General features: G+C 39.1%; 3 protein-coding genes across 5 annotated transcripts; all 3 read left to right on the top strand.

Moving 5' to 3' along the window:
- Window positions 1–9: 9 nt before the first annotated feature.
- On the top strand, window positions 10–2086 carry fosaa (v-fos FBJ murine osteosarcoma viral oncogene homolog Aa). Its single transcript, XM_054614358.1, has 4 exons — window positions 10–96; window positions 313–540; window positions 865–972; window positions 1061–2086. The coding sequence occupies exons 1-4, from the start codon at window positions 10–12 to the stop codon at window positions 1727–1729; spliced, it is 1092 nt and encodes a 363-aa protein (XP_054470333.1). The 3' UTR covers window positions 1730–2086.
- Window positions 2087–2697: 611 nt separating this feature from the next.
- On the top strand, window positions 2698–7266 carry jdp2a (Jun dimerization protein 2a). 2 transcript variants are annotated; one of them, XM_054614441.1, is made up of 4 exons: window positions 2698–2965; window positions 4966–5183; window positions 5952–6056; window positions 6179–7266. In XM_054614441.1, exons 1-4 carry the CDS (start codon window positions 2734–2736, stop codon window positions 6362–6364), a joined length of 741 nt encoding a protein of 246 aa, XP_054470416.1. In that variant the 5' UTR covers window positions 2698–2733; the 3' UTR covers window positions 6365–7266. The 2 variants fall into 2 exon arrangements, with proteins under 2 accessions (XP_054470416.1, XP_054470418.1); XM_054614443.1 differs by lacking the exon at window positions 2698–2965 and adding an exon at window positions 3318–3381.
- Window positions 7267–10695: 3429 nt separating this feature from the next.
- On the top strand, window positions 10696–27970 carry flvcr2a (FLVCR heme transporter 2a). 2 transcript variants are annotated; one of them, XM_054613900.1, is made up of 12 exons: window positions 10696–10752; window positions 13326–13991; window positions 16028–16169; window positions 18497–18637; window positions 19539–19606; window positions 19952–20055; window positions 22665–22775; window positions 23521–23626; window positions 23719–23830; window positions 24840–24907; window positions 26110–26222; window positions 26944–27970. In XM_054613900.1, exons 2-11 carry the CDS (start codon window positions 13368–13370, stop codon window positions 26182–26184), a joined length of 1551 nt encoding a protein of 516 aa, XP_054469875.1. In that variant the 5' UTR covers window positions 10696–10752; window positions 13326–13367; the 3' UTR covers window positions 26185–26222; window positions 26944–27970. The 2 variants fall into 2 exon arrangements, with proteins under 2 accessions (XP_054469875.1, XP_054469874.1); XM_054613899.1 differs by having other exon boundaries at window positions 10730–10803.
- The last annotated feature ends 28 nt before the right edge of the window (window positions 27971–27998 follow it).

Genomic DNA, 27998 nt, shown 5'->3' with positions numbered 1-27998 from the left:
AGAGTGTCGATGCAGCGGTTCATTGAGAAAAATAAATCCATTCAGGAGACTCCACAGCATCTCTGCGTCAGCGTTGACGTCAGAAACAATGATAAAGTCAAATATTGATCCGGAGAAGGCTATTTTTGGATGAGTATATTTCAAGGAAATTGAACACATGCAAGCTATACCCTCTGCTTTAGTCTGTAAACATACGTGTTGTGGGTTTAATTGATGATTGTCATTACAATTAGATCCACTTAAAGACACTAATAGATTTATTTAAGAAAATATTTATTATAGTCCTCATTGTCGATTATTTCCATTTTTCAGGAGCTCTGCCAAGACATGAGCGATGAAGACACTCCATTTGTTCCAACAGTCACTGCAATTTCCTCTACCCCAGATTTCCAGTGGATGGTCCAGCCTACAATTATTACATCTGTCTCCCCGTCTCTGGGTAGCAGGCAAGCCAATGAACCACAAAGCTCTCACCAGGCAACACCCAAAGTGGGCGGGAATAAGGGGAAAAATCCTGTCAGAAAGGGGAAAACAGAGCAGGTAGGTTATCTCAGATGAAGTCTACCTGCCATTGGACGGAACAGTCAACAGTGTACATTTACATATGCCAGTCTGAATTCCTTGTGTGCAACAGTGCCATTGTGCATGCTCCTCTGGTGCCTTGTGCTGGCTGTGTGCCTTCCTTAGGCAGTCAATTTATATTCAGGTCACAGCAAGTCTGCAACAATGGTCTATTTTTAGACGCATTGCAGCGAAACATGCTTTTGCCATTTTTCAGAGGGGGAATTGGCAACAGATGGATTAGAAGGATGCAATGTCTGGATTCTTCAAGGTAATAACTGAAATATTTCTTTCACATCCCAGCTGTCTCCAGAGGAGGAAGAGAAAAAGAGGATAAGAAGGGAGAGGAATAAAATGGCTGCAGCAAAATGTCGCAACAGACGGAGGGAACTCACGGATACGCTGCAAACTGTAAGTAAACAGTGATTCATTTACTCAGCTGCCACTGTTTGTGTGTGTTTTCCATTGTGGATGATTCTGGATGTCGATCTATCTGAAGGAGACTGACGAGCTGGAGGAGGAAAAAGCAGCCCTGGAGACGGAAATAGCCAACCTCCTCAAAGAGAAAGAACGGCTCGAATTTATCCTTGCAACACATAAACCGATGTGCCAGATGTCAGAAGAGTTGGAGTCTATTTTCCAGGAGCCCACGGGGTCCCCGGGGCTCCCGCCCAGTCCAGACGAGGACCGACTTCCAGAGGATGGCACCCAGGAAGCTCCCTCGCTCCAAGACATGGATATCTCCAGTGATCCGTCCATAGCAATCTCTGGGAACTCCAACATTTTGCTGTGCGCCAGTGCTGAGATCAACATCTGCGATCTTGAGCCCTCTCTGGACATTAAGGAAGGGCTTTTGGAGAACATGTTACCCAGTTTGGAGGAGAAAACCCCCATGGAGACGGCGCGATCCGTGCCAGACATAGATCTGAGCAGTTCCCTCGGGGTCTCGGACTGGGAGACCCTGTACAAGTCTGTTTCCAGCGACCTGGAGCCTCTCAGCACTCCGGTGGTGACCTCCACCCCCACCTGCAGCAGCTACCTGTCCGTGTTCACATTTGCGTGTCCCGAGCTGGACTGTCTCACAGAGGGACTAGACGGTCACAAAGGTGGAGGGGGAAAGGCTGACTCGGTTGATCTTCTCAACTCCCCAACTCTCCTGGCCTTATAATGTACAGAGGGAAATGATCTGTGTGATCTCTCTGGTATTTCTGTTTGCAGTTTCCTGACTTTGAAATGACATGAACAACATATGCTACAGTATGCTGTAACTCTACAAGGAATACATTCATGAAATGTCATGTGTTTGTGACTAAGCAAACATAAAAACTTTTTTCCAGATACATAGCCAACAGAGTGATGTAGCCAAAAAGCATGGCTTTTACTTTTACAGGTGGGACTGAAGTAAGTTCTGATTTTACAACGCATGCTGAAAAATTCCAAATAATGTCCAAAGCTTATATATACATATATATATATATCTATATCTGATCTGTTACTAGATCTAAGATGTAATGTGGAATTTAACGTATCAGTATGGTTTTGTGTTTTTGTCTTAATAGTGTATTGATTGCTGTAAATGTCATATTTACGTATTCATCCATGTTAAGTGCATACCTCAATGTCATCAACTGTGGTTTGACCTCGTTGAAAGTTTTCCATGAAAACATCCAGTGCTATATGCTATATATCTTATCAAGATGTAACTTATGATTTATTTTTTTACCTTTCAGAATTTGACTCATTTGTTAAATTTAAGAAAACAAGTGAAATGAGCATTGATTGCTTATCTCTTCTGCTGAAATAATTGACAATAAATCTACGTTCAGAGTCGAGAGTGGTGCTGGTGTTTTTCTAAGAAATCTATTTCTTATACAAGGTGAAAATATAAAAGGATTGCATTTAAAATGAACACATTATTTAAATAAATTGAAACAATATAGTTATATCTCTACAAAGGAAATATATTGTGCAAGACAGAGTGGAGGTATATTAAAAAAAAAAAAAAAAAAAATGGAATCACTTAAAATGATTCATCTTCTGAGTTTCTGTGTAATCCATGTGTGTGTGTGTGTGTGTGTTTTGGGGTTGAATAGAGGCTTGTACTGTACTTTAGTGCAGGCCTCCATCTGCACCAGACTCTGTCGTTGCAGCTCGTAGCCTCCGTGTTTCTTTATGGGAGGAGCGGTGCGACTTCCCCACTTCTGCCCCCACTATGTAGGCTACTTTCTTACATCCCTGCTTACGTTTGGCTGGCAAAGCCTAATTTCCGCATTCCCAAATCCTCCCAGATTGGGATCACGTTTTAAAACCGGGCTGATGCAACGATTTCCACTTTTTAAAATCTACTCTCGACCCTCGGCTGACCAGAAGAAAGGACATTTGTTGCACCTGGGATCAAAGTCAGGTCGGTATAGAAAAAAAACTTCGTAAATCGAGAGCTGAATATTTTTTTACATCCTAAACAGGCTGCTGGCCACGCATTGCTCATAACGAGTCAGTGAACAGGCGAGAAGGTCTGTGATGTGTTAAGCTCAACTCACATCCACTGCAGTCTCTGAGTTTTACGTCTTTTCTTTTTGGTATTCAAAGTAGACCTGACATCTTATTGAGCATGCTCCAGAAACATAATGTTTCTTTTGTTTGCATGCTCCTCTTACATGGCACTACGGCGTGCACAATGCAGAACAAAATGTCCCTATTTAGACCCCCTAACCGTTTCACTGGTGTTGTGCATTGCTTTTTTATTCAAACTGTGTGTTTATCTGAAGTGAAATCCGCTCTGAAAGACATCTTTTTGATGGGAACACAAAGTTACGTAAGGTAAATGCCGCACTGAAAAAAAAACTTCCGCTTTCAAGTTGACCAATGGCCTCAATGTGCACGCTGCAACATAATGTAGTCCGGTTAAGATGACTACACATATTACTAAACTGCTGAAAATTCATATTCAGAAACTAGTCTGCATTTTTTTCCCCCCATGTAAAAGTGCATAGAGTTCAACACAAATCATTATACTAGAGTCTAATCAGGATAAGTTTATTACATGGGCTGCTCGGACCTAATAGGATAAAAGTTATCATAACAAGAATGTTAAATAGCCGAGCTGTTTTAATCATAACTTCACTGTGGACCATATATCATTCAAATGGGAGTTATTGATGCATAATGTATTCTTTGGTAGTCCTTTGATCAAAATGTTTTAAAACCATGGTGTAAAGGCAGCTTTGTCTTTTGCTTTGGTTAATGTTGCTATTCAAATTTAAAACCAAATTTCTAATGAATGTTATTACAAATCACATCCATTCTGTCTTGCACCATTTTAAGACACATTGCCTATCATGTGCCATAAGCATGGACACTCACTTTGTCTTTTTGACCTGTAGATTGGGGAAGTGTGAAAACTGAAAGTTATTCCCATGTGTGGTTCTCATGTTCTCGGCATTACTGTTTAGTAGATGTATAATTGGCAAATCCATACGCTCTTCCCTTTGAACTCCCATCTATTTGTCTTCACTTGTGATAGCATGCTGTTTTCTGCTGTTTATTCCTGTAGTGTGGGCTACAGGTCACTGAGTATTTGACCTTCGATGATAGTTTTTGGCTGCATCATGTGGCTTTGGAAATCTGCTGAGCTGTTCAGTAATTTCCTGTGTCTTTGGCTGGCTTTGCTCTCACACACACCTCCGTCATTGTCTTTGGATATATTTAAATGTTCATATTCAGCATTTTCAAATGGAGGCATTCGCCAGTGATAGACACAGAAAAATATGTAGACAGTGTCAACTTTTTCATGTGGCTAAACCAAACAAAACTAGTAAAATTTGGGTTCATATTTTCTCCCAGTTAAGCTGGATTTTGGCAGCCACATTTTACGCCCCTGACATTAAGTCTCATTAGGAATAAACCATGGTTATTTCTTAAGTTCTCCTTGAAATAAAGAGGAATTTGTCCGAGTCTGCTTTGTACACTGTTGCTCGTCTCTCTTTTGGCCTCTGGGATTAAATAGGGCAATTTCTTGCCAAGATCCCTTTAAATGGCTGAATATTCATTCCAAAAAAAGAAGCAAAATAGTAAAATAGCCTAATGAGGGCAGCCTCAGCATCCGGCTCCTATAACAGACCAGCAATTCATCAGTAAGGCAAGTCTGACTGCTAGAAAGGAGCAGTGCACCTCAGGCAAATGCCTTCTTGAAGCTCTGTTAGCGACTGTAGGTCAAACAAAGCCCTTACATGTCTATTTGCTGCTAATTTGTTATTGTAAAATGGCTTTTCTACCCTCATGCTATAAAGTATGCCCCAGTATTTAATATAACAAGCGGAGCAGACAGAGTTTTATGTGTTTTTCATTGATCTGGTTTAGTTTCCGTCTGAGTATGTCTTCCATTTTCTCCCTCTGCCTCCCTAGCTGTGGTCACGACCGAGTCTGACGCGATGCCAGGACGAATCCCAGATCCCACGGTGACAGCAGGCTCCCTGCCCAGCCTGGGTCCACTGGCTGGGATCTCAGCCACCACGCTGACTGACAAGCTAAAATTTGGTGACTTCCAGGAGTTTGGCACAATGTTGTCACCTCTGCACTTCCTGGACAGTCTGGGGAAGAGGCCCCTAGTGATCAAAACAGAGGTATAGGAAACACTGAGGAGCTGATAACCAGATCATGTAAATACAAAAGTGCATTTTGAGCTGTTACTCACTTTGCATGCTTTTTCAAAACATTTATGGGATTAAGCCACAGTGAAAAGTAAAAAACTTACTATATAATTTTACTATTTTAAATGAATCATACAGATTTTAACTTAACTATGTGCGAAATGTGCCTAATGTATCATACACATTTTGCCTGAAGTGAAAACAAGTGAAAACACCTGCGTTTTGTTATATGCTAATCAATAGTTCCACCTAGTGGACACAGCGGGACATGATAGTGTTGTTAAATATACTGCTGGATGTCCTGGGAAAAAGTAAAAATTGACATTTTAAAACAGTAATATGTAAACATTGTGATTAGCCTTTTTAGGTAAACATTGCAAATAAGGCCTAACATAGGCCTTGTTATGTCTTTGATCCCTTCACAAATGTTCACTTCATTAAATTGATGTTAACCAATTAAACGTGCATGCTGTGACTAAGACAAATCATCGTACATGCAAAGTAAGCATACAATTAAAAATAATATAGGAAAAGTGTTAGATCTTCATTTAGCTCAACATTCCTTTTGCTTATTGATCATGATAGTGAAGAAGGCTCGGTCAAAGCCTACCAAAATGTAATATAAAGAAAGTACGATGATATTTTTTTATCATTTTGTACTGAAACATGATGAGTCTCCCAATGTAGAGCAGGTCCATCACAACTTAATCTAAAACCTTTTATACCTGCTCTGTTGTTTAGAGAGATGAAGAGGTCGACAGGAGGAAACGACGGCGAGAGAAAAACAAAGTGGCTGCAGCTAGATGTCGAAACAAAAAGAAGGAGAGAACAGATTATCTACAAAAGGTGAAACATAATCACTTTGCCACTATTTCAAACTTTCACATATGTCTCTCATCTGTTATCGCCAAAACAACATGTGTCAAGTATCCGTCGTATTACCTCTTTTCCTCTCCATCCTCTCGCAGGAATCAGAGAGACTAGAGATGTTGAACTCCGATCTCAAATCCCAGATCGAGGAGCTGAAGCTCGAACGACAGCAACTGATCCTCATGCTTAATCGGCATCGCCCCACATGTATTGTCAGGACAGACAGCGTCAAAACCCCGGAGAGCGAGGCGAACCCCCTGCTGCAGCAGCTGGAGGCCAAGTGAAGGTGCGACGACTTTGTACAGTTTACAGTTGAGAAGAAGCAGCCAACTAGCAGCACTTAGAGCTGGAGGAGAGCCGGCCAAGACCTCCCACCTTAACTCAGAGCGCTACGCCACAGAATGTGGATCAAATAACAATGGACACTGTTTATTGCAGTTAAATCATATATATTCTTTGTGTTTGTCTCTCTTGCTCTCCCATTTATTTGTCATTGTGGTCATCAGAGCTCCAGCCGCTGTCAGTATGAAGTTGAACAAAGAAACAACAACAACACAGCTATTGGCACATTACTTTACGTTGTATACATTCAGTTTGTTGTTTAACAGTGGATCGTACTATATGTATTCTTATCTTTAGCGTTCGCTTCAACATATTTCCAGCAACTAAAATGGACATTTTCGACTATTGAGAACAGTTTCAGCTCAGCAATTCAATTTGTGATTTTTAATTACACAGCCCCGTTTTACTATTTTTAATCTTGCCTTTGTTAAAGTGCATGCTGGGAATCCTAGGAATTTTAAGTGAAATTCAACTAGAGGAGAGCAAATAGGTAGACTTAATAGATATATTTAGTTTAATTTGCTCACTCAATTAAGAAAATAGTAAATTCTCTATTTTTGAATATTTACACAGCCAGAAGTTTTGTTTTTTTACTACATAATGAACCTTCATGATTCATGGTCATTTTTGTTCTTTCATTCATTTGGTGGCTGAGCAGTTTTTTCTTTTTTTCCCTATGTTTTGGCGCAGGCGTCACATATGCACATATATATGTATATCTCTCTTTCTATATATATATGGACTGTTTACATTGTACTTTATTTTCTGTTAGCATATTGTTACTACCAATTATGTTTTTTATACTTTTGTATATGATGTTATATAAGCATATAAGCTATCAAAAAATCCCATTTTGTATTTCCTTAAGAAATAAATATTTAGTTTGTTTTTTTATTGGATTTATTTGAGTCCTACAAAATTGAAAACATGTCGAGCATAAAATGTTCATGACCAAACCTTTAGGTCAACAGCGCCATCTGGTGGCTAGAACTATCACAACCTGATTAACCCTGTACATCTACATTTTCTATGTTTCCACACATTTGTTATAGTTTAATGCAGGATCTTCTAAACTATTTCAACATTTTAAACTATTGTAGCTATTGTACCTCTCCAGCATCCCACTTTCCCCTCAAGGTTTGGCTAATATCTGTAGGTGAAGTTTTATAATAATTATAACAGTGGAAAAGATGGGATAATTTACTATTTGTCTCATGGAGCATAATAACATATTTTATCTTCAACCTTATTCCCTTCACTGTGAAACTGTGTAATTCTGCAGTAAGTCACCAAACTACTCAAATGCCTTTACTTTTTTTTTTTTTTTTTTTTTTTTTTTTTTTAATCAAATGAGGGAACAATGGTGTCAAGTAATCACTTTGTTGTGTTTAGATTTTTATATTTAATCTACATTTGATCTGTTATTAAAAAAAATAACAGTAATAACAATAACAGCATACTAACAGCAAACACAAAGTGAGAAACAAGGCACACTTTGTTCTTTCCCTGGAGGGGGGTGGGGGATTACGGATAAGAATTAGAACAAAGAAAGTTGGCCTTCACCATAAGTGCATATATTGAGTTATTCTTGTTGGTTTGTGTTTAACAGTGTGTGTCGTCTCTTTGTTGACTGACTGAATGATGTCTCCCACTTACATGCACTTGTCATTTATTATCTCAGCAGCTGGGTGGAGTAAAAGCCGGGTCAGCTCGTACCTAGTGTGCAATAAATAGCATTTCTCAGACAGCTCAAGTATTATATGAACTCGTGGCGAGCAAGTCAGTCCTTTGGAATGAAGTCTGAAGTAATCTTAAGTCCTTTTTAATGCTCAAACTGAATGTTTTTTTGGACTGAAAGTCACATTGAACGAAAGTGACCATTGGTATTTCTTTCATCGTCACTTCTATACTTATTATTTCTATATTTTCACCGTTTTCATTTTAAATAAGTAAGTTACAGCAGTGGTGGAACTAGACTTCATTTTCGGAGCGCGCTCGTTTTAATAATCTGGGCAGAAGAGATGGGAGAAGATGCGCTGGCCTCATCTGATGGTCCATCTGATGGTCCACGTCCAGGAGCAGGAGAACCAGACGCCGCGGAGCACATTGAATGCAGCAGCAGCAGCATCCCAAACGGCAGCAGCAGCAGCTCTCCGGCCGCCACGCGCCTGTACAAGAAGCGCTGGGTGATCGTGTTCCTGTTCAGCGCCTACTCTCTGAGCAACGCGTACCAATGGATCCAGTACGGCATCATCAGCAACATCATGACCAAGTTCTACAACGTGGACGACTTCGCCATCAACTGGCTGTCCATGGTCTTCATGCTCACCTACATCCCCTTCATCTTCCCGGTCACCTGGCTCCTGGATAAGAAAGGGCTGCGGGTCACTGCGCTGCTGGCCAACGCGCTCAACCTCGCCGGGACGTGGATCAAAGTGGCCAGTGCCAAACCCAACCTGTTCTGGTTGACCATGGTCGGACAGTTTGTAAGTTCCCTTGCCCAGGTCTTCATCCTCGGGATGCCTTCCAGCCTGGCGTCGGTCTGGTTCGGCGCGGATGAGGTCTCCACCGCCTGCTCGATTGGAGTTTTTGGGAATCAGGCGAGTTGATGAATCATAATCGTGTTAAATTACATTTCTTGCTTAAATTAGACGTAAACCCCAAATGGCTTGAACCCTTAGGTGCAAATAGTTGCATTCTCTTGTGTGGAATTCCTTTAGTTTATGCTAATAATAATAATAATAATAATGAATTTTATTTGTAATGCACTTTATATTGAGCAAACAATCTCAAAGTGCTACATAAGAAAAAAAGAAAAGTGTTAAAATTTAGAGATAGAATTCCAAATGAAACAACTAATGAAAGGCTTTTTTGAAAATAAGCTATAAGGGATTCATGGAAAACTTCACTGGAGTAGTCACAGAAAACATGCCGATGAGCATCATGAGATGATGAGTTATAGACCTATGATTACTGTCCACAATCATTATTTATCTCAAACCTAAACGCCAATACAAACATCCTGCTTATTGTGACTTAATATCTGACAAATAGACCACGTGTCTGTGGTGCTTCAGCAAGTATTGGCAAAGTTTGCATGAACAGATACATTTACTTATCAGGAGCCTGACTAGTGTGTGTGTGTGTGTGTGTGTGTGTGTGTGTGTGTGTGTGTGTGTGTGTGTGTGTGTGTGTGTGATGGTGATGTGTTACCGCTTATCTGCAGTCACTGCACATGCTTGCCTTAAAAAAAAAGGGTCACGAGATTTTACTTATTTGTCAGACTTTTCGAGAGGATTGTTGAAGCACTGGGCCGTCCACATGTTCAGCCTCCAATCAGATATTAACTAGTGGAAGAAGAAATACAATCCAAGAACAAGTCTTGCACATAGGTAACATTTTTGATGTATTAAAGGGGCAACTCAGGCCACAATCAATACTGTTCCCCTCACCTATAGTGTAAGTTATCAATCTAGATTGTTTTGGTGTGAGTTGCCTGGTTTAAGAGATATTGGCCATATAGATGTCTGCCTTCTCTTAAATACAGTGGGACTATGGCATTTGGCTTGTGGTGCATAAAAGATACATTTGAAAACTCAACAGCAATGTGTCTTTCCAGAAATCATGATGCGGTCACTCAAGATAATTCACAGACCTTGTTGAGAGCACTTTAATAGGAATGAGCAGTGATAACATAGAGGTATAGAGTAGAAGATAATTGTGTTTTTTTTTTATTTTTTAGTTAGGTTTGGTCCAGTGGTTCCCAACCTTACAGGGTTGGCCCCAACCAAAGGGTAACAAAATAATCCTGAGTATTAAAAAAGCTGCAAAAGAAGAACAAAATAAGTTTTGCTACAACATTTTTGTATTCATTTTTGTTTCCCTAATCTTTGTGAAATGTCAGATACTTTTTCCTCTTTTGGGCCTCAAAACTTTTTTTTAAAATGAAACATCTGAACATTTTTTGCTGGGAAATCTCTCTAAGGTGGAGCAGTTAACAATTCATACACATTTGAAAATAGGCCCAAACCGGACTCAGTTTTTCTGTAATAAGTCCCAAGCCAAAAAGGTTGGGAACCACAGGTTTAATCCTCAACAGTGTTTTGCATTCAATACATTCATTGTATTCTTGTTTTGGTTTTTGAAAAGTATCTAGCAGTTACTTCCATCCACTTAATCTTTAACCTCCAGCACTTTGACGTGTCAATGTTTAGACATGTTTTAAGCCAAACTCAAATAGGCCACACAGGTGCACCACGGAAGTTAGTTGTGTGGAGGGCGGGTGCCAGCGGAATGGGAGGTGACGTGCACATCTCGCCATCTTCTGCAGGTAAAGTGCGTTAAGGTAGAAGTCTAGTATAGCAATGCTGCCGTGTGCCAGGTATGGGAAACTGTCGGTTCTCTGTAAACGTGTATGTCTTTGTGCCAACATATCAGCATGTCAGGACAGGCTGCTGGCTGGAGGGTTTGCTATATGGACAGCTCGGGAGTTTAGACCTCGTCCTCGAACTTCTCTTAATCTGTTCGTGATGCAACTTTCATAACCCAAATACCGAAAGTGTTTTAGATATGAGTTCCTGGGATTGTTTTACGATCCGTTTATCTTCTGTGGTTAAGCGTTTTATTGCGCTGCTTTTTATGGATTCATTAATTAATTAAGGCGAATGCCAGCAAAGCAATCTCGCCTAAATAACGTTGCCTTCCACTAGATATGGAAACACTGAGACTGACTTACGCGGTGTTTCCTTAAAGACAACCAGGAAAAGTGAACTCGTTCAGGCTACAGTTTAAATATGATGAGAGTTTTGGTTTTGATCTCCTTTTCTTCCCTTCACTCCTTCCATTCATACATTTGCTCTAGACTGAAACAGCAGGGGCGCTACAGTTCGGTATATATATATAATATATATATATATATATATATATATATATATATATATATATGTTTATATGTTTTATATATATATATATATATATATATATATATATATTTATATATATATATATATATATATATATTTATATATATAATATATATATATATATATATAAATATTTATATAAATATATATAGTTTTTTTATATTATTAATGATTTATTTATATATATATATATATTTATATATTTTATCTTATTAATTATTTAATATTTATTTATATATATATATATATATATAGTTTTTTATATTAATTGTTTAATGATTTGGTTTATATATATATATATTTATATATTTATATATATATATATATATATTTATATATATATATATTTATATATATATTTATATATTATATATTTATATATATATAAATATATATATATATATATATATATATATATATATATATATATATATACTATAGTTTTTTCTTCATTAATCGTTTAATGATTTGGTTTATCAAATGTCAACAAATAACAAAAAATGCTGATTTAGTTAGTTATCGGAGTTAACGGAGCCCAAATTATCGGAGCCCAAGGTGACGTCATAAAATGCCTCATTTGTCTGGCCAAGAGCGCAAAACTTTCAAAGAAGACTAAAATACCTCAACACCTGAAAGTTTTGCTTAAAATCTTTGCTTCATCGATGATAAGTCGATCAAGTACTCAATCAACTAATTGTTGCAACTCTAATTCTCGTGAAAGCTTTGTTTGAGTCAGTTGTGGCATGATAGAATCATTTATATAACAGAAACAAGTGACTGAACGTTGAATAAGCCAAAATAAATTGAATCACACTGATTGTTAACCTTAAACAATGATTAATCAGGACTAATTGTGAATGGCCCACAGTGATAATCCTCGGTTGAGTAATACACCTCGCAGAGCATTTACAATCCTGGCTTTTTTTAGTACTCAAGCATCCGGGCATTTACTACAAAGCCAAAGAACCAAAAACATGCTGCTTGAATAACAGTTTTTTTTCAAACAGTGGGATACTATCATGTTGTGTTTGAGCAGAAAGGCGTACTTCCTCACCATAGCATGAGAAGCCTACAGCTAGTGTTGAACTTGTTTTAAAGTGTACTAATACAAGAGGTATTTTAACAGAATCTACCGTTATTGATTAAATATGTTTTCTCATATATTGACTATATGGGCTGATAAACGAAGGCTCATTTGCTGCAGATTTAGATCTTTATTTTAGCTTATTTACAAAAGGCCCCAAGTTCGAAAAAATGTAATAAAAGTGTGGTGACTATTGCTACTCAAAGCCACTGAGTGATTGCTGGACTAAGAAAAACTAGTTTGGACGCATGAACTCAACACAGACAACTTCCGTAGCTTTCAAGACTTTTCATTCTAATAATATAATAATCCAACAAACAATAGCGTGTGCATGGCCACACTGTCATCCTGGTCTCTAATCCCTCCGATCACTTTCACCTGTCCTAGTGATCTCACCTATATGCCCTCCTGCACCTATACACCACCCCGTCTTTAAAAGCAATATTACAACACATAGGTTTTCTTCTGGCTGGCTTCTGATAAACGTACAGTCATTGTTTAACATCACCCTTAGCGGACTTTCACACCTCTCTACACATCTATGTATGTGTGCCATGTGCCTAATTTATCTATATAGTTAATCCTATCACGCAATATAAAAGGAGGAGTTTGAATTGAGAAGTGTGACTCATCACATGACTGAACTGGTCATGCAGGTATTCAACTGTTTGTTGGGATCAGAGCATTCCAACGTCGCTCTAAAGTGCACCCAAGATCCACCTCTGCTAAATCAGAAGGACTTTTAAGCAGTAATCGCTACTTTAGGCACAGCTGGCAGGCTAGTTTATGATCAGCAATTTATAGGCTACCTGCTGGGTGGGAGGGGCAGGTCAGGTAAACTTCCAGGGTGTTGAGCGAGCGGTCCCACAAGAAAACATTTTTTGCTCTTCCCTTCAGTTGCTAAGTGCTACAAAAACCTGAGCCTTCAGCGGGAGGAACATGATTCCTCCGGAGGAATTCTCTGACGAGTGGATGGATGGCGTTGGTGAGGAAAGTGGCAATGGCTGGTCTCCATTAAGAAGAGACAGAACCAGGTTGGGGGAATACTGCCAGCTGTCTCTGGGAGAAGGCAGCGACACCTTGGAGACTTCAGTCCTGGACACTGAACAGCTCTTCCCACTGATGGAGACCAAGCTGTACAAGCGGCGATGGGTCATGCTATTCATCTTCAGCTTTTTCTCCATGACCAACGCCTACATGTGGATGCAGTACGGCATCATAAACGACATCTTTGTGCGCTTCTACAACATCAGCTCCCAGGCAATCGACTGGCTCTCCATGATCTTCCTCCTCACCTACATCCCCCTCTTCCCGCCTGTGACGTGGGCGCTCCACAACCGGGGGGTCAGGGAGGTCACGGTGGTGGCGGCAGCTTTCAACTGCATAGGGGCCTGGATCAAGACCGGCACGGCCAACCCCGACATGTTTGCCATGACCTTCTTCGGCCAGTTTGTGTGCTCGGTGGCCACTGTTTATCTGGGCATCCCGTCCAGACTTGCATCCTTGTGGTTTGGGGAGCAGGAGGTCTCCACCGCCTGTTCAATTGCCGTTCTAGGAACCCAGGTGTGTCTCTGTTTGCTTTTTTGAGCTCAAAACCTCTTTGGCAGTGTGTGTATGGTATTATAAAACTTCTCTCGTGGGTGTTAAAATAATTGTATGTGTGTGTCGGTTGCAGAGAAAGACTGAAAGAGAGCTCTTTCATCTGTGCAGTGTGGGCCGAATGGAAGGCGAAATCCTTGGTACAAACATGGTAGCGGCTGAACGCGTAGCTCACAGCTAACAGTGCTAACAGCATTAACAGTGCAAGAAACAGCAACAGTGCTCAATGAGCTAACATTCTCTACCTGGGGAACCATATGGTGGTCTCTATGCTTCTGCTACAACGCAACTCCGATTATAACACACACAGAGGGAGAGCGGCTTCATTCTCTGCTCAGGTAGACATTACTCCACCATATCTCTACATTATAAATAGTTGTTTGCTGCTAATGCTCTGAATAACAACCTTTTAAAGAGAGTAAGGTCATTCCATTCCTTCCCGACACTTTAGGCTTCCATTACACATTGAAGGGGAATCTTTTACACTTTTTGAGGGATTCAAATGAAAGTTTAAAACATTTTTTTAAATTGCTGTCATCTGAAGATTGAGGTAAAGGAAAACTGTCATGGTTTATGTAAATTTCAACTTATAGGACCAAAACAATTGCTTAAAAGATGATGAATAGAGAGCATTAGACTGACACAGGTTTGATCCGATTTTGAGTGATTTGCAAAGGAAACAATCTGTCTTCATAATTCATTTTTTTTTTTAGCTCTAAATGATTATTTCTGTACAAGCCAACAAAGGCAGTGAATGAATACTGCTCTTTTTTATTGGGCTATATATGGATGCCTTGTGATCGCACCATGATCTTTAACCCTATAAACATAGACCAACAAAAGACGTCTAACCCATCTGATGTTCTTGAACCTCTGAACCTAGAATGTTTTTTCTTCAATTGAAGTGTGTCCTCTCTCACATGTTAGACCAAACACTGCATACCGGCCATTGTCACGCATGTTCTTGTTTTGTGCTTAAGTCCCGCTCCCCTGCCGCTGAAGATAAAAGGACACATTGTTGTTGATGTTTACTTGCTCACCACGACTTTATTCCTTTGGCTCCGGTCCCTAAACCTTAGACTTCCAAATTGTCAGGCTGAAGTAGTTCCCAGATCCCTTTGGATGTTTAGAAATAGTTCACAGTAAGAAAAAATAGGTAGGATTTCCACAAAGCCTTTGAAGATCAAACAGATCAAAAGTCCGTATGCCAAAAGTTACTTCATAAGAGATCTTTCATATGCACCAACTGAGAATAAGCATGTTTCTGACAATCTTCAAGAGTTGCTCTACTTATCCAAAATGCACACAAATGAGAAATACAGTGGCTTTTCTTTGCATCCGATATGTGACAACTATATGCAGGGATGACTCTCCAGTTACTGTGTTGTACGAATCTCTAGAAAAAGGACCACAGGTTAATGATTGTTCAAGAAGTAAAGTTTAAAATCTGTCTTTAAGCTGTCGTGTAGAGGGTAGTAGGTGCACATCGATAAATCATGTTGGCTTTAACATTTCTAAAGGACCTTATTTCTGTGCTAAAGGAACATGTCTTGTCACTTTTTGCACTTTTCCTTCTCTCGCCTTTCATCTTATGCGGAGGGACTTTGACTGGTGTCCACTCTGAAATGTCCTTAAGGCTTTAAGAAGCTGCGGAAGTGCAATACTCATTCATATTTACATTCGGAAAGTTTAGTACCCCCCATTCGTCCCAGTTTACAATAGCGGGTAACCATCACTCACACACATTCCAAGTAGTCAAAGAATAGTCAGATGTGAAGTTTTTAGATTTTTCTTTTCATTTTTCTTCAAGGCAGAGTAAAAAAACATCAACACATTTTTTACTTTTCTGCATGTTTTTTTCTTTCTTTACTGACTCTTTCCCCACTTATGTAATGATGCTTCTCCCCTTTAACGATGCATACTGACTTTAGCTGTGTGTGTGTAGCCGTCAGCTAAAGGCTCGCAGTCCTTTTATTTTATTTTGTGCCTCTCACCTACAGTTGGGTATCGCCATTGGGTTCCTGCTCCCACCCATCCTTGTGCCTAATGTGGAAGATGTGGAGGAGCTGGAGTACCACATCAGAATCATGTTCTACATCAGCGCAGGAGTGGCCACCTTCATCTTTATCCTCGTGGTCATTGGTAAGATGAATGTTCACATCCACAGGCTCGTAGAGGGTTTAAGAGCTGTCGAGCTCTTTGCTCACTCACGCAAAAATAGCTCACTGCAAGTCCTTTTCAATGTCAAATAACTCCCACAGTCATGGTTGTAAAAATATACAAAGCAAGGAGTCATCTTGACATTTTGTGCTTTCCAGCAGTAGGGACGGTGACAAAGCTGTTCCCTCACCTCCTTTGTCCTGCAGCAATGCTAATAACATTTTTAGGTGACATTGTAATGGTGTTTTTCGATCAGATCACAAGTGATTTTCCAGTTGGATTTTTTGCAACATTAGGGTTCACTGTTTAATACAAAACTTCATTCATAGTAGAGCATCTTATATGGCTGCTGGGCTCCTCAGGCAGCACTGCTGGAGAGCTGAGTCTCCCTGAGATGTGCTCTCTACCGAAAACTCACCAGCATCGCAGTCCACTGGATGAGCAGCTGCAGTAATTGCTGTAATTGTTCACCTTTGATGAGATGTGTTTAGACACACTGCAAAAATACATGCAGGGACTCAGGGAGTCATGGCAGTGTTTTAAGAAATCATCTTCCCCATCAGCTCTGTCAAATCCTTCATTCACCTCTATGAAGGACTAAAACCCAATGACAGTCAGAGAAACATGGTGGAGCTTTAGCACGGGTTGCACCTTTTTCTTGGAGATTTTAATCTGGCAACCTGCTAAATCCAGTAATAAAATATGACATGGTTTACCTACCAAAATGTATTTTTATTGCATTCAGAGACACTGAAAATATATACATACAGTAATTACTCATCCCAGAAAATGTTTAACCTACCATCAAAATAATAAAACTTAGTATTGTAATAGTTGCTATGTTATTGTAAAAAAACATTATTACAATAGTAACCACTATTATGTTGATACAGCATGTATTGCTTCAACATTATTATTACTTTATTAACTGCAAACTGCTGTGTGGCCACTTTAATGTGTGTCAAGGGCTTAGTAATAATATGGAATATATCAGATCAGATATAAAAACCAATCAGGGGACATGCATTACAAATTAAATGTAATATGTATCTATTTAGAGACCGTGCTATTCTGTGTATAAGTCCCTGCAACAACAAAATAAAAAAACATATTCTTTTCTGGTCTTATAATAACATTTCAAAAGGTACAAATTAATTTATAAATACAAAGCATTAATATAAAGTTCATAAAATTAAGGTAAGACACGCACATCTATTTGCTGCAGCTTTTCAATTCAATTCAGTTTATTTTGTATAGCCCAGAATCACAAATTACAAATTTGCCTCAGAGGGCTTTACAATCTGTGCACATGCGACATCCTTTGTCCTTCCCTCACATCGGCACAGGAAAAACTCCCCTAAAAAACCCCTTTAACAGGGAGAAAAAAGGAAGAAACCTATGGGAGAACGACAGAGGAGGGATCCTTCTCCCAGGATGGACAGAATGCAATAGATGTCATGTGTACAGAATGAGCAGCATAACAGAGATACAACACATTCAATGTATATGACATAAATGATTCATATAATAAGACTACTTATAATAACAGCAGCAATTATTACAGTAGAATTATAATTATGAAAATAGGGATAGTAATGTGACTAATAATAATAATCGAAGTAGCAGTGGGTGTCAGTCGGCTCACAGCAGGAGGCACGACTACGGTCCAGGTACCACAACGATTCATGGAAACCTGCAGAACGAGAAAGCAAAAGGGCTTCAGGGTGGAAGTAAAGCTAAAATGCTTAATGGTACAGGTAATAGTAATAGTAATGTGACTAGTAATAATAATAATGGTGGTAGCAGTCGGTGTCAGCAGGGCCGTAGCAGGATGCACGTCCACGGTCCAGGTACAGCCACGATTTATAGAAGCCTGCGAAGCGAGAAAGCACAAAGACTCCAGGGTACAAGCAAGTCAATAAGCGTAATAGTACAGGCAATAATAATAGTAATGTGACTAATAATGATAGTGGTAGTAGTAGTGGGTGTCAGCAGGGCCTCAGTAGGTGGCACGATGACAGTCCAAATATAACCCCGATTCCTGGGAACCTGCGAGGCGAGAAAGCACAAGAACTCCGGGGAAGAAGCAAAATCAGTAATGTGCATAGATAGGAGATTAATACATAAAGAAGGAGGGAGAGAAGAGGAGAGAGGAGTGCAGCTGTTACTCTTCTGCCTGTGAGTTTTGACCTTGAGTGTCACACTGGGCTTTTACCCCCTTCACTGTTTGTACAGGCTGATCAGAGACCAGAGGATGCACTATCACAACCAGCTTAATGAAGGAACCCACAAGTCTGTTTATCTTCTAGTGTTTCAGGAGAAGCCAGAGATCCCTCCCACTCAGGCCCAGGCTCAGGCCAGGAACATCCCCCCCGACGGGTACTCGTACAAGGCTTCTTTCTTGGGACTGATGTGCAACAAGCCGTTCATGCTCCTGTTGGTCAGCTATGGTGGGTCCCTTCCTGTTGCCTGCAATGATGTTTCTCCAGGATTGCCACTTATGATGAATCTATTGCCTATTCATTTGAGTAAAAATGTCACGCTAATGTCAAGAAAACTGTGCCAAACCGTAAAAATAACCATCACAAGTTCTGAGAATCCAAGATAATGTCTTTAGATGGCTTTTATTTTTTCTGACCAACAATCCATAACCTAGAGATATTTAAGGCATCAAACTTCTTAGAAATCATAAAGATAGCAGAGGAAGAAGTCCTGGTCAGTGTCACATATGTGTCATAATGGTGTCTTAATTACATAATTGCGACATGCAGGTCATCCCACACTCCAGCATCTTACTTTGATCACATATACAGACAAGGAGGTTTTTGCATTATCTAGGTCAAATGTATAGATGTTAATGCCTTAAAATAGATGTCTGCAGTTTGAGCAGCCAATTTCATATTGGTGGACACTCACCGTCTTTATCAGCTGGTGTGCAGATATGAGGATGTGTCATCATATCACATGGAGCTCCAGTGAACTGCTTATGTGTAGCATTGATTTTAAGGACTTTTAAGATGCCACATTTTTTGCTCAAAGTTCACTAATGAAGACAATATCTATGATTGACAGTGTGAAGCATACTCAATACTCAACTAAATGTGTACCCATAACATGCCTGAACAATGGGATTTTAAGGTAATGTTGTGTTTTTGTGCTCCAGTTAAAATATGTACATGCTTTAAGCCAAGAAAGTGAAAAAGTCTAAAGGCTCTAATGGACTGACTTGATGTCTGAAGGTGTCAGCTGTGTTTTTAGGGGGGGGCAGCATGAGGTCCCATCTGCATCCTCCTCTTTCCCTACAGGTCTTCTCTAAATAGACAGACGCTGATTTCTGTTTCTTGTCTTAAGGGCTGAACGTTGGAAGCTTCTATTCTATTTCCACGCTGTTGAATCGGATGATCATTGATTCCTACCCTGTAAGTCCCAGTGTGTCTGCTCTAAAATATGCTACTGCCTAATACACTTTATTTCCAACCAGATAAGCTTTTATTTCACGCTCTGTTTCTTTCTTTGTTTTCTGTGTTATTCCTCCCTAACTTCCTCAACCATTTTTCCCCTACCATATACTTAGTGGCAATAAGCCCAGAATTATGACACTTGTATTGTTTTCTTGGATACTGATTACTAAAAAGCTGCCAAGGAGATGACCCTGACACAGTTAACTAGGGGTCTGGGAGATTGTTTGTTAACAAGATAGCTGCAAATGTAACAGATGCCTTATATGGTCTGTAAGACCAAACAAATAATGTTTTTCCTCTCAGGGTGAAGAGGTGAATGCTGGGAGAATTGGTCTAACTATTGTTGCTGCTGGCATGGCAGGGTCCCTCATATGTGGCATTTGGCTGGACAGGACCAAAACATACAAGTAAGATATTTCTAAATAACAGTTTTACTATTGTTCTGTACAGTTTGAAGGCCAAAAACTGCAAAACTGATCTTAAGTCATGCTTCCGTTAAGAGGAAGCCAAAACTCAGCCAAACTCCCCCTGAAGCTTTCCTTCTAACTACCGACGTGGACTACTTTACATATTTTTTCCAAAATAAAGTCCCTTGGGGTACACCTTAAAGGGCAGGACTTCACCCCTCAATCGGCGGAGCTTGTTATGCAGCACTTTCATTATAGATAGATAGATAGATAGATAGATAGATAGATAGATAGATAGATAGATAGATAGATAGATAGATAGATAGATATTTGCCTGAGCTTAGAGCTAAATGCTAATGTCAGCATGATAAAATGCCCAAACAAAAGAACTGATGCGCTCATCTCAATTTTCTTAAATAAATGATGGGTGCAGACCCAAAAATCACAAAATTGGCATATGAAGTCGTCAGCACTCACAAATACATTTGTAAGACTTTTAATGATGCATAGCAGCCCCATACTTTCACAAAAATGTTAAGGAAAGCTTATGGCCAAAACACGTATGTTCCAACAAAACTAACACGAACATGTTTACTGTTTACCATGTTCACCATATTAGTTTAGTATGTGAGCATTCTGACATTTGTTAATAAACATCAAACAGAAGTCCAGCAGAGGTTGATGGGAATCTAAGTCATTTTGGGATGTAATGGCGTGAATACAGCTCTCAATCTTAAGTTGTATATCAGGTGCACAAATGCAGGAAATTAGTCTCTTGTGGAACCTATATCTTAATTTATTACATTACATTACATTACATTACATTACAGTCATTTAGCAGATGCTTTTATCAAAAGCGACTTACAGTCAGTAGTATATTACATATCATTACATATCATTCACCCATTCACACACTGATGACAGGCTACCATGCAAGGTGCCACCATCAGACTCTAACTAACATTCATGCAACATCCAGTCCACACCGATGGCAAGCCTTCGGGAGCAACTTGGGGTTAAGTATCTTGCCAATCGTTCCTCTGATTGGAGAACTACCTTGCTCTCCACTACGCCACAGCCGCCTAGACATAGATTTGACATAGTTCTGCATGTCAAACAATTGGTATATCAGTTTCCTTCTTATCAAAAGTGATACCAGAAACTCTCTGTCACTTCTTAAAGGAAATGCTCAACATATTTTTCAGTCTTCAGATTCAAAAGTCCCTCTCTGATTTAAAACATGGCATCCTTGCATGGATGTCTTTTACATTTTCCATTAACAGGGTGATGACCAAGTGAATTCGTGCCCACTTTGAACAATAGTGGAAACCAGCGGAACTGAGTTTTATATGTGATGTCCCTCTCTGCTAAACTGAACTGACAGGCATTACTCTGCTGTGCTTCCCGGGTCTAAAGATCTAAAGCCAGCACATAAAACATGGAGAATACCAATCATTCAATCCTAAAAGTGAAGATATCCAATAGATATCTGATTATTGTTGTTGTCATTTTTGTCTTTATTAAGCATGTGAAAACATATAACTTGTCAACTTATTTTTCATAAAGTAACCACTTATTTCCCGCTGTTTTCCGTGTGATAGATATTTGGTACAGTGCCTTCAGGGATCCGGCATGCAAACTATTATGATTGTAAAAAAAATCCTTGGCCCTCAGATTCCTTACGTGCCATTGGGATGCTTAGCTGTCAAAGCAGTCAGGCCCAGATTTACGTTGTTGACCCTCACACTCCTATTGTTTCATGTGAGAGAGAGTCAAAGGACTGTGTTATATTAACTAAACTGTTTTGCAGCATTATCTTACGCGTGGTTGTACGAGAGACAGCTCCCCCAGTAAGTAAGGGGAGTAAGCCTGTTTGAGCAGATGGCATGGGTTATGGCGAGGGGTCTTTAGTAACTCAGGAATACTGTTTATGCTGAGGAGGGATTTCAAGTGGGACATCCTTCTGGAAAAAGATAACTGCCCTGGCATAAAAGAAATCCTTGACTTTTAAGATAACTATAAAAAATATTATTTCATACTTTCTTATTTCTTATAGTTATAGAATCTGAGGATATTTTTTAGGCATGATTCCTGATTGGGTGTATCATGATATGCATTACACACATTTAACGCATTAGGCACTTGAAATGATGCATGTTAAATGTAGAGTAGAAGATCTACTGGCTTGTGAGACTGTCCCAGGGCTCCCAGTTTAACCCAGCTGACTAAATGATCAAAACAAGTGTGTTAATAGCAAGTTTTCTTTCAGATGCAACATGGTGTCTATAGTATGTAAAGGCATCATATAACCACCAGTCCTCAAAGGAAAACGATGTTGAACACAAAGAATTAACACTAAAATTGGGATATTCCTTTGCTTATAAAGATATTTTAAGTACAGAATTATCACACTATAGATGGATTATCAGGAAATATTTTCCCCCTTGTTTTACAATTTGTATGTGTATAATCAGATCACATGGGATTTCTTAGATGATTTTTAGTTACAGTAGTCTTTTTACCCACAAGCCGTTTGTCCTTTTTGTGAATGACGTTTGATCAAATTGCCATAGTGCTATTTAAACTGTGTTCCTCTCGTGTCTCCTCAGACAAACCACCTTGGCCGTTTATCTCTTCTCTCTGATTGGGATGATGATCTACACCGTCACCCTCAACCTGGGTCACCTGTGGGTGGTGTTTGTCACTGGTGGACTTTTAGGGTAGGTGACCATTTCAGATTACTGACTACAGAGGTCGTAAACATTACAGCCAGGGTTTGACATTCTATTTGAAAAAAAACCAATGGTCACTTATTTGTCTTTAACAGGGTTCCTGCAGGGTTGGAAATATTGAGACTTGAATCTAAGATTTGTTGAGCCAACTCATAAGTGAGCAACATATCTCTAGACTTCGTAATTTTTTCATCGACAACATGTCATCCTGAAAGAAAATCACATAGAAGAAAATAAATCTGATATAACAATGAATTGATAAACATGATCACAAGTATAAGTGTTTCAATTTGAACAACTTCTCACCCTAAAACATGCCAATTTGATTTTGCGAATTCATTAATGTCGTTAAATATGATATTCAAGTGAGACTGGGAACCCTGACAGAGAATTAATGGCTTAAACCATTCTGTATGTAGTTCATGTTTCTTTACTTTTCTCTCATCTGGCATGAGCACTGCTTTGTCAAGGCAATATTAATGCTCTTCTGACCCTGCAGTCCTCGTGCTTTGTCCCTACAACTATTGCTATTTACGGTAAGCTGATTAGGCCCATAACTGGTTTCCATAGCAATTCCTTTGTCTGTTTTTCTTTCCTGAAACCCAGACAGGAAGTATTATACAGTTATACTCGCCCTACTTTTAGATTTTGTTTTTTTTCTATTCTTTGGTAGGGAGGAAAACTTCTGTAGATGACACACTTTTGTTTGTTTTGCCTTTAATTTTGTCTTTAGCTTCTTCATGACAGGATATCTACCTCTGGGCTTTGAGTTTGCAGTAGAGCTCACCTATCCAGAATCAGAGGGAACCTCATCTGGACTGCTTAACTGTTCAGCTCAGGTCAGTAATGTTAGCACTGTTAATGTATAACACAGAATACAAGATGTGTTGGGTTGGGGCTGTTAGTGTTTTTTTTTTTAATCTCATTTCAGATATTTGGAATCATTTTCACCATCACCCAAGGGAAGATTATTGATAAATGGGGCACTTTTGCAGGGAACATCTTCCTGTGTATCATCCTGCTAATAGGAACAGCACTGACCGGTACGATATTAACCTCTACTCTGTTTGTTCAGCATGCCCCTCCTGTTGTCACAAGACAGAAAGACTCAAAACAGCAAGGGACATTGACCTCATATCAGCAACCGTGGATGCATGTGATATTCCAAGGAAATTCCAAACACTGTATTTTAGAGGTTGAGCACGACTGTCAAACCCAGTCTTGTCTTTCATAGGATAAGGTTGCTCCCTAGTGGCTGAACAAAGAATCCCCACTTATTAAAGGCATAATTGAATGAAAATAAAGGCTTCATCTTATACGATAATGCTCCATATCAAACAAAAAGAATGCTCTTTAAAATTCCTTAACTTTCAAAGACGTGATGACATTTATTGGCTGTGCACTAACATTTACACAAAACAAATACAAATTTCTCTGATATTGTCTGTAGTTTCAAAACTACATGAGATACGTCAGGTTGTGTTATGCAACCCTGTTACCATTTTGTATAGAATTTTGTCTACTCATTTTAAAGATGATGAAAAGTGGCTAGTGCTTTGAATAGTCTTCTATTGACTTACAGAAGTGAGTCACCTCTGGGGCTGAATGATTTTGAAGAAAATATCAAATTTCTATTATTTTGAATGATATTGCAACTGCAATTTGATTAGCGAGGGGATAATAATCTTTACAACATTATTATCATTTTCATTGAAAAACATATTAAAATGATAATGGTGTGTTTTTTTTGCAGGGATTTGTATCAAACAAAGATGTTTTCTTAAGTCTGTATAATATGATGTGTATCTCTGCAGCATGACGATATTTGTTTATGACAGTATTTTGACACACATTTCGCCTTAAACAAATATTGCACCTCCTGCGATTTGAAAATTGCAGTAGGCCATATTGCAATTTTGATGACATTTTGGTTAACTGTGCAGCGCTACACTTAGCTATTTCTTTTTTTTGCCTTGATATAGTTTAGTAATATTAATTCCACACAGACCATGACTTCCATAAGCAAAGTTTTTTTCTTCTCCTGTATCACAGGTTTTATCAAGTCGGACCTGCGACGACATAAGGCCAACCTTCAAAAGGATGAGGTGCGGACAGTGAGTGTAAGTACATCCGTGTGTGCTGCATGAAGTCAGAGTTCGGATCTTCACATCCCTTTGGAGAAAGAATGTGTTCGATGCCGCCATGGCTTCTGGGCTTAATGCACTCTGACTGGTTCTCTGCAGTCCTCACACTGCAGTGCACCGCTGCAGGCATGCACACGAGTGAATGTTGGTGTTGCAATGCTGCTCTGGTGGAGGCTTTCTCTCTTAACTCACAACAAATATTCCTCTACTTTCAAATGCTGTTTACAGAAAGCACAATTCTGCTTTGTCTGACGGCTCTCCAACTTGCTGTAACAGCATGTTTACCATCTGTTGCTATAACAACTTAACTAAGAGTGCAGTTGACAGCGGTCACACAGATCAGTAATCTGTCTGCGTTTTATAAATCACTGCAACAATGTGATAAAAACACACCACAATCTTCTGTTAATAAATAAAAAGGAGGTTCCATTTATTGAGTTAATCTGAAACTAAGGCATCTTTTTGGTCAGTAGTTTACATGAATACTGAACATCTCACAGATTCCAATTCAGTCCAACATAAAACAAACCCAGTGGACTCCAGCTGATCAGAATCACCTTGAAATTTTTAAAGAAATTAAAATATTATTTCACATTTGTGTCTTCTGCTGCTCACCCGTTGCCTTATTTACAACAAATTAGGGAACTCTTTTGCTGTCTTTCTTCATCCTTTCTCTGTTCATAATATTCCAATTATAACATTATACACTTAAATAGAAAGCTCTAGTAATCCAGCACGCTATTAAAACTTAAATAAGATATATTGATAGACCACCACTAGTTTCCTTGTTTTATTAATGAGCCAGTTATGTTAAATTGTTAGAAATGAGAAGACCAGCAGTGAGATGACTAACGATGCATGCACAACAATTGAAATAAGCCATAAAGGGGTGATAGATGTAACATATATCAAAATAAATATGGCCAAACAAACACTGTTATTTACTTTTAGCAAGATTTGCAGGAAAGACTCTGACTGCTCATGTATTCTCTTCACTAAAGGCAGTGTAAGTGTGGCTGCTGGTCTAGAGTGAAGGTAGCAGGCAGTATTAGTTTGGTGTGCATGGTTTGGTGGGGGACAATGTGGTGGTGGTGATGGTGTGGGATGGAGGAGAGGAATGAGGAAGAGGTGGCCCCTCTAGGCCCCTCAGAGATGTGACACCCAAGCTATTGTTCCAGCCTACAGGCTCTGTGTCATCGGTGAAGGACTACGGGGCCACAACGGGCAAGGCCCACTGGCAACGGAAGCATTGACATAAACTCACTAAAAACCAAAACACACACCTGACAAGGTAGGGACACATCCTCTGTGACGCTTCAACACCAGTAATAAACACACACACACACACGCACACACACACACACACACACACACACACACACACACACACACACACACACACAATGGACGAGAGTAACGTGTGACAGTAAACAAATGTTATTTTCAATGTTACATTCAACAAAACTTTTACAAACCACATTGTGTTTCAATTTACAAACATATAAGATTTAATTAATTCTTCACAAAAGAATGACTGCTATTTTGTAAATATTAGTATCAATAATACTGTTATAGTGAAATAAATCTATTTATCTCAGGATAACAGCCTCCAACAAAACTCATCTTAAAGATAAAATGAGTATTTAAGAAAAACTAAATTCCAATATTTTTTTTCAATAGTCTTTTGCTGTCACTCTGCATAAACTTTATTTTGCTTTAATCACATCAACTTTTTAGGGGAAGATTTAAAGTGATCATTGGATATTTGTGATAAACTGAGAGGTTCTGATGAGTATATAACACTTTATGGATCATATTGATATGATGTAAGAGGTGAATGAGAATAAAGACGAGATTAATACTCAAGTAATGTACAGACTCATTTTGGTCGGTGGTTCTGTTGTATTTTTGAAGGCTGTGATGATGAATTTGTGTCTTCTGATTAAAAAAAGATCTACTTTTTCTCATCTGTTGGACGATGTGTAATTGTTTTCTGTCCTCATCCTTTACAGAAAGGGACGGCCGATCTGGAAGGAGCCGACACTCCGCCTGAGGTCCTGAAGCAGGGGAAGTTCTAAGGAGGTCTGACAAAGACACCATGACAGATAAAAAGAGAAACACTGTCATGCACCCACATTTACATGCACACATGGCCACGTAGAGAAAAAGCTGCTGTGAAGAGTGAGCACGAGGAGAGTGAATCATACTGAGCAGCCCTCTGTGAGGCCATAAGAAGCAGCCGGCCTGCTGTACATCTGATTTACCGTATGGTTGATTCACACTAGTATCCCAAGTGCAATTTAGCTAATCCAAAACAAAGCACACGTTAGTCATGCACAACCTCAATGGTTTTACACACCTAGTCTAAGTTATCTTTGTAAACATTTATTTAACCAATGTAGGCATTTTAAATGGCCAGTTTAGTGACTCCAACATTACTACAGTCTTTTACTGTCACCCTCTGTAGTTCTATGCATCTAATAAGCAATATTTAAATTGTGTTGTGTGAGTGTTTCTTACTGTGTGTAACCGTGTAGTGTTTTCCCCTCATGACCATCAGCTCAACAAGTCATATCATCTCTGCCCGCCATTCAGGATCACATGGAAGTTTTACTTTTGTTTATAAAATATGATTGATGCTGTGCATCTGAATTTACTTTTAAAGGTAATTTTCTTTCTTGTTTTACTGTAAATGATCTCCCAAAAACATTTGGTCATAAATATCTGGGTTTGCATGAGAAAGCGTCTGGAATGTGTAAAGCTACTTAGCTTGTAAAAAGTGTTAGTGAGAAATGTAGTCCATGCTGTGTACCCAGTGTTTTTTTTGTTTCTCATTAACATGTTTTACTTGTTGTGGCAAGTTTCTATTGGTTATGTATGTGATTTTAAGAGCTGCTAGTTATTCTTTCAGTGGTATTTTTAGGATATTTCACAGTGCTGTGAAAAACTCTACATCCCCAGAGTTTGTATTCTATTTTGACTGTTTACACAGTGTAGTGTTTTCTATGACTCAAATAAAATGAAGTAAAAATCATTGCAATAAAAAACAGGAATCAGAGGACTTTGT

Source organism: Anoplopoma fimbria, chromosome 15, assembly GCF_027596085.1.
Source record: "Anoplopoma fimbria isolate UVic2021 breed Golden Eagle Sablefish chromosome 15, Afim_UVic_2022, whole genome shotgun sequence".
Classification (NCBI taxonomy): Eukaryota; Metazoa; Chordata; class Actinopteri; order Perciformes; family Anoplopomatidae; genus Anoplopoma; species Anoplopoma fimbria.
This window is presented reverse-complemented; position numbering and strand designations above follow the sequence as displayed.

What these genes read in the sequence shown, in the direction of transcription:
- fosaa (XM_054614358.1), top strand. Translation starts at nt 10, where the DNA reads ATGCAGCGGTTCATTGAGAAAAATAAATCCATTCAGGAGACTCCACAG. An exon ending in ACGTCAGAAACAATGATAAA is followed by an intron (nt 97 to 312) that starts GTCAAATATTGA and finishes TCCATTTTTCAG; the next exon opens with GAGCTCTGCCAAGACATGAG. An exon ending in GAAAGGGGAAAACAGAGCAG is followed by an intron (nt 541 to 864) that starts GTAGGTTATCTC and finishes TTCACATCCCAG; the next exon opens with CTGTCTCCAGAGGAGGAAGA.
- jdp2a (XM_054614441.1), top strand. Translation starts at nt 2,734, where the DNA reads ATGGGAGGAGCGGTGCGACTTCCCCACTTCTGCCCCCACTATGTAGGC. An exon ending in CCCTAGTGATCAAAACAGAG is followed by an intron (nt 5,184 to 5,951) that starts GTATAGGAAACA and finishes TCTGTTGTTTAG; the next exon opens with AGAGATGAAGAGGTCGACAG. An exon ending in GAACAGATTATCTACAAAAG is followed by an intron (nt 6,057 to 6,178) that starts GTGAAACATAAT and finishes ATCCTCTCGCAG; the next exon opens with GAATCAGAGAGACTAGAGAT.
- flvcr2a (XM_054613900.1), top strand. Translation starts at nt 13,368, where the DNA reads ATGATTCCTCCGGAGGAATTCTCTGACGAGTGGATGGATGGCGTTGGT. An exon ending in CTTTATCCTCGTGGTCATTG is followed by an intron (nt 16,170 to 18,496) that starts GTAAGATGAATG and finishes TTTATCTTCTAG; the next exon opens with TGTTTCAGGAGAAGCCAGAG. An exon ending in TGATCATTGATTCCTACCCT is followed by an intron (nt 19,607 to 19,951) that starts GTAAGTCCCAGT and finishes TTTTCCTCTCAG; the next exon opens with GGTGAAGAGGTGAATGCTGG.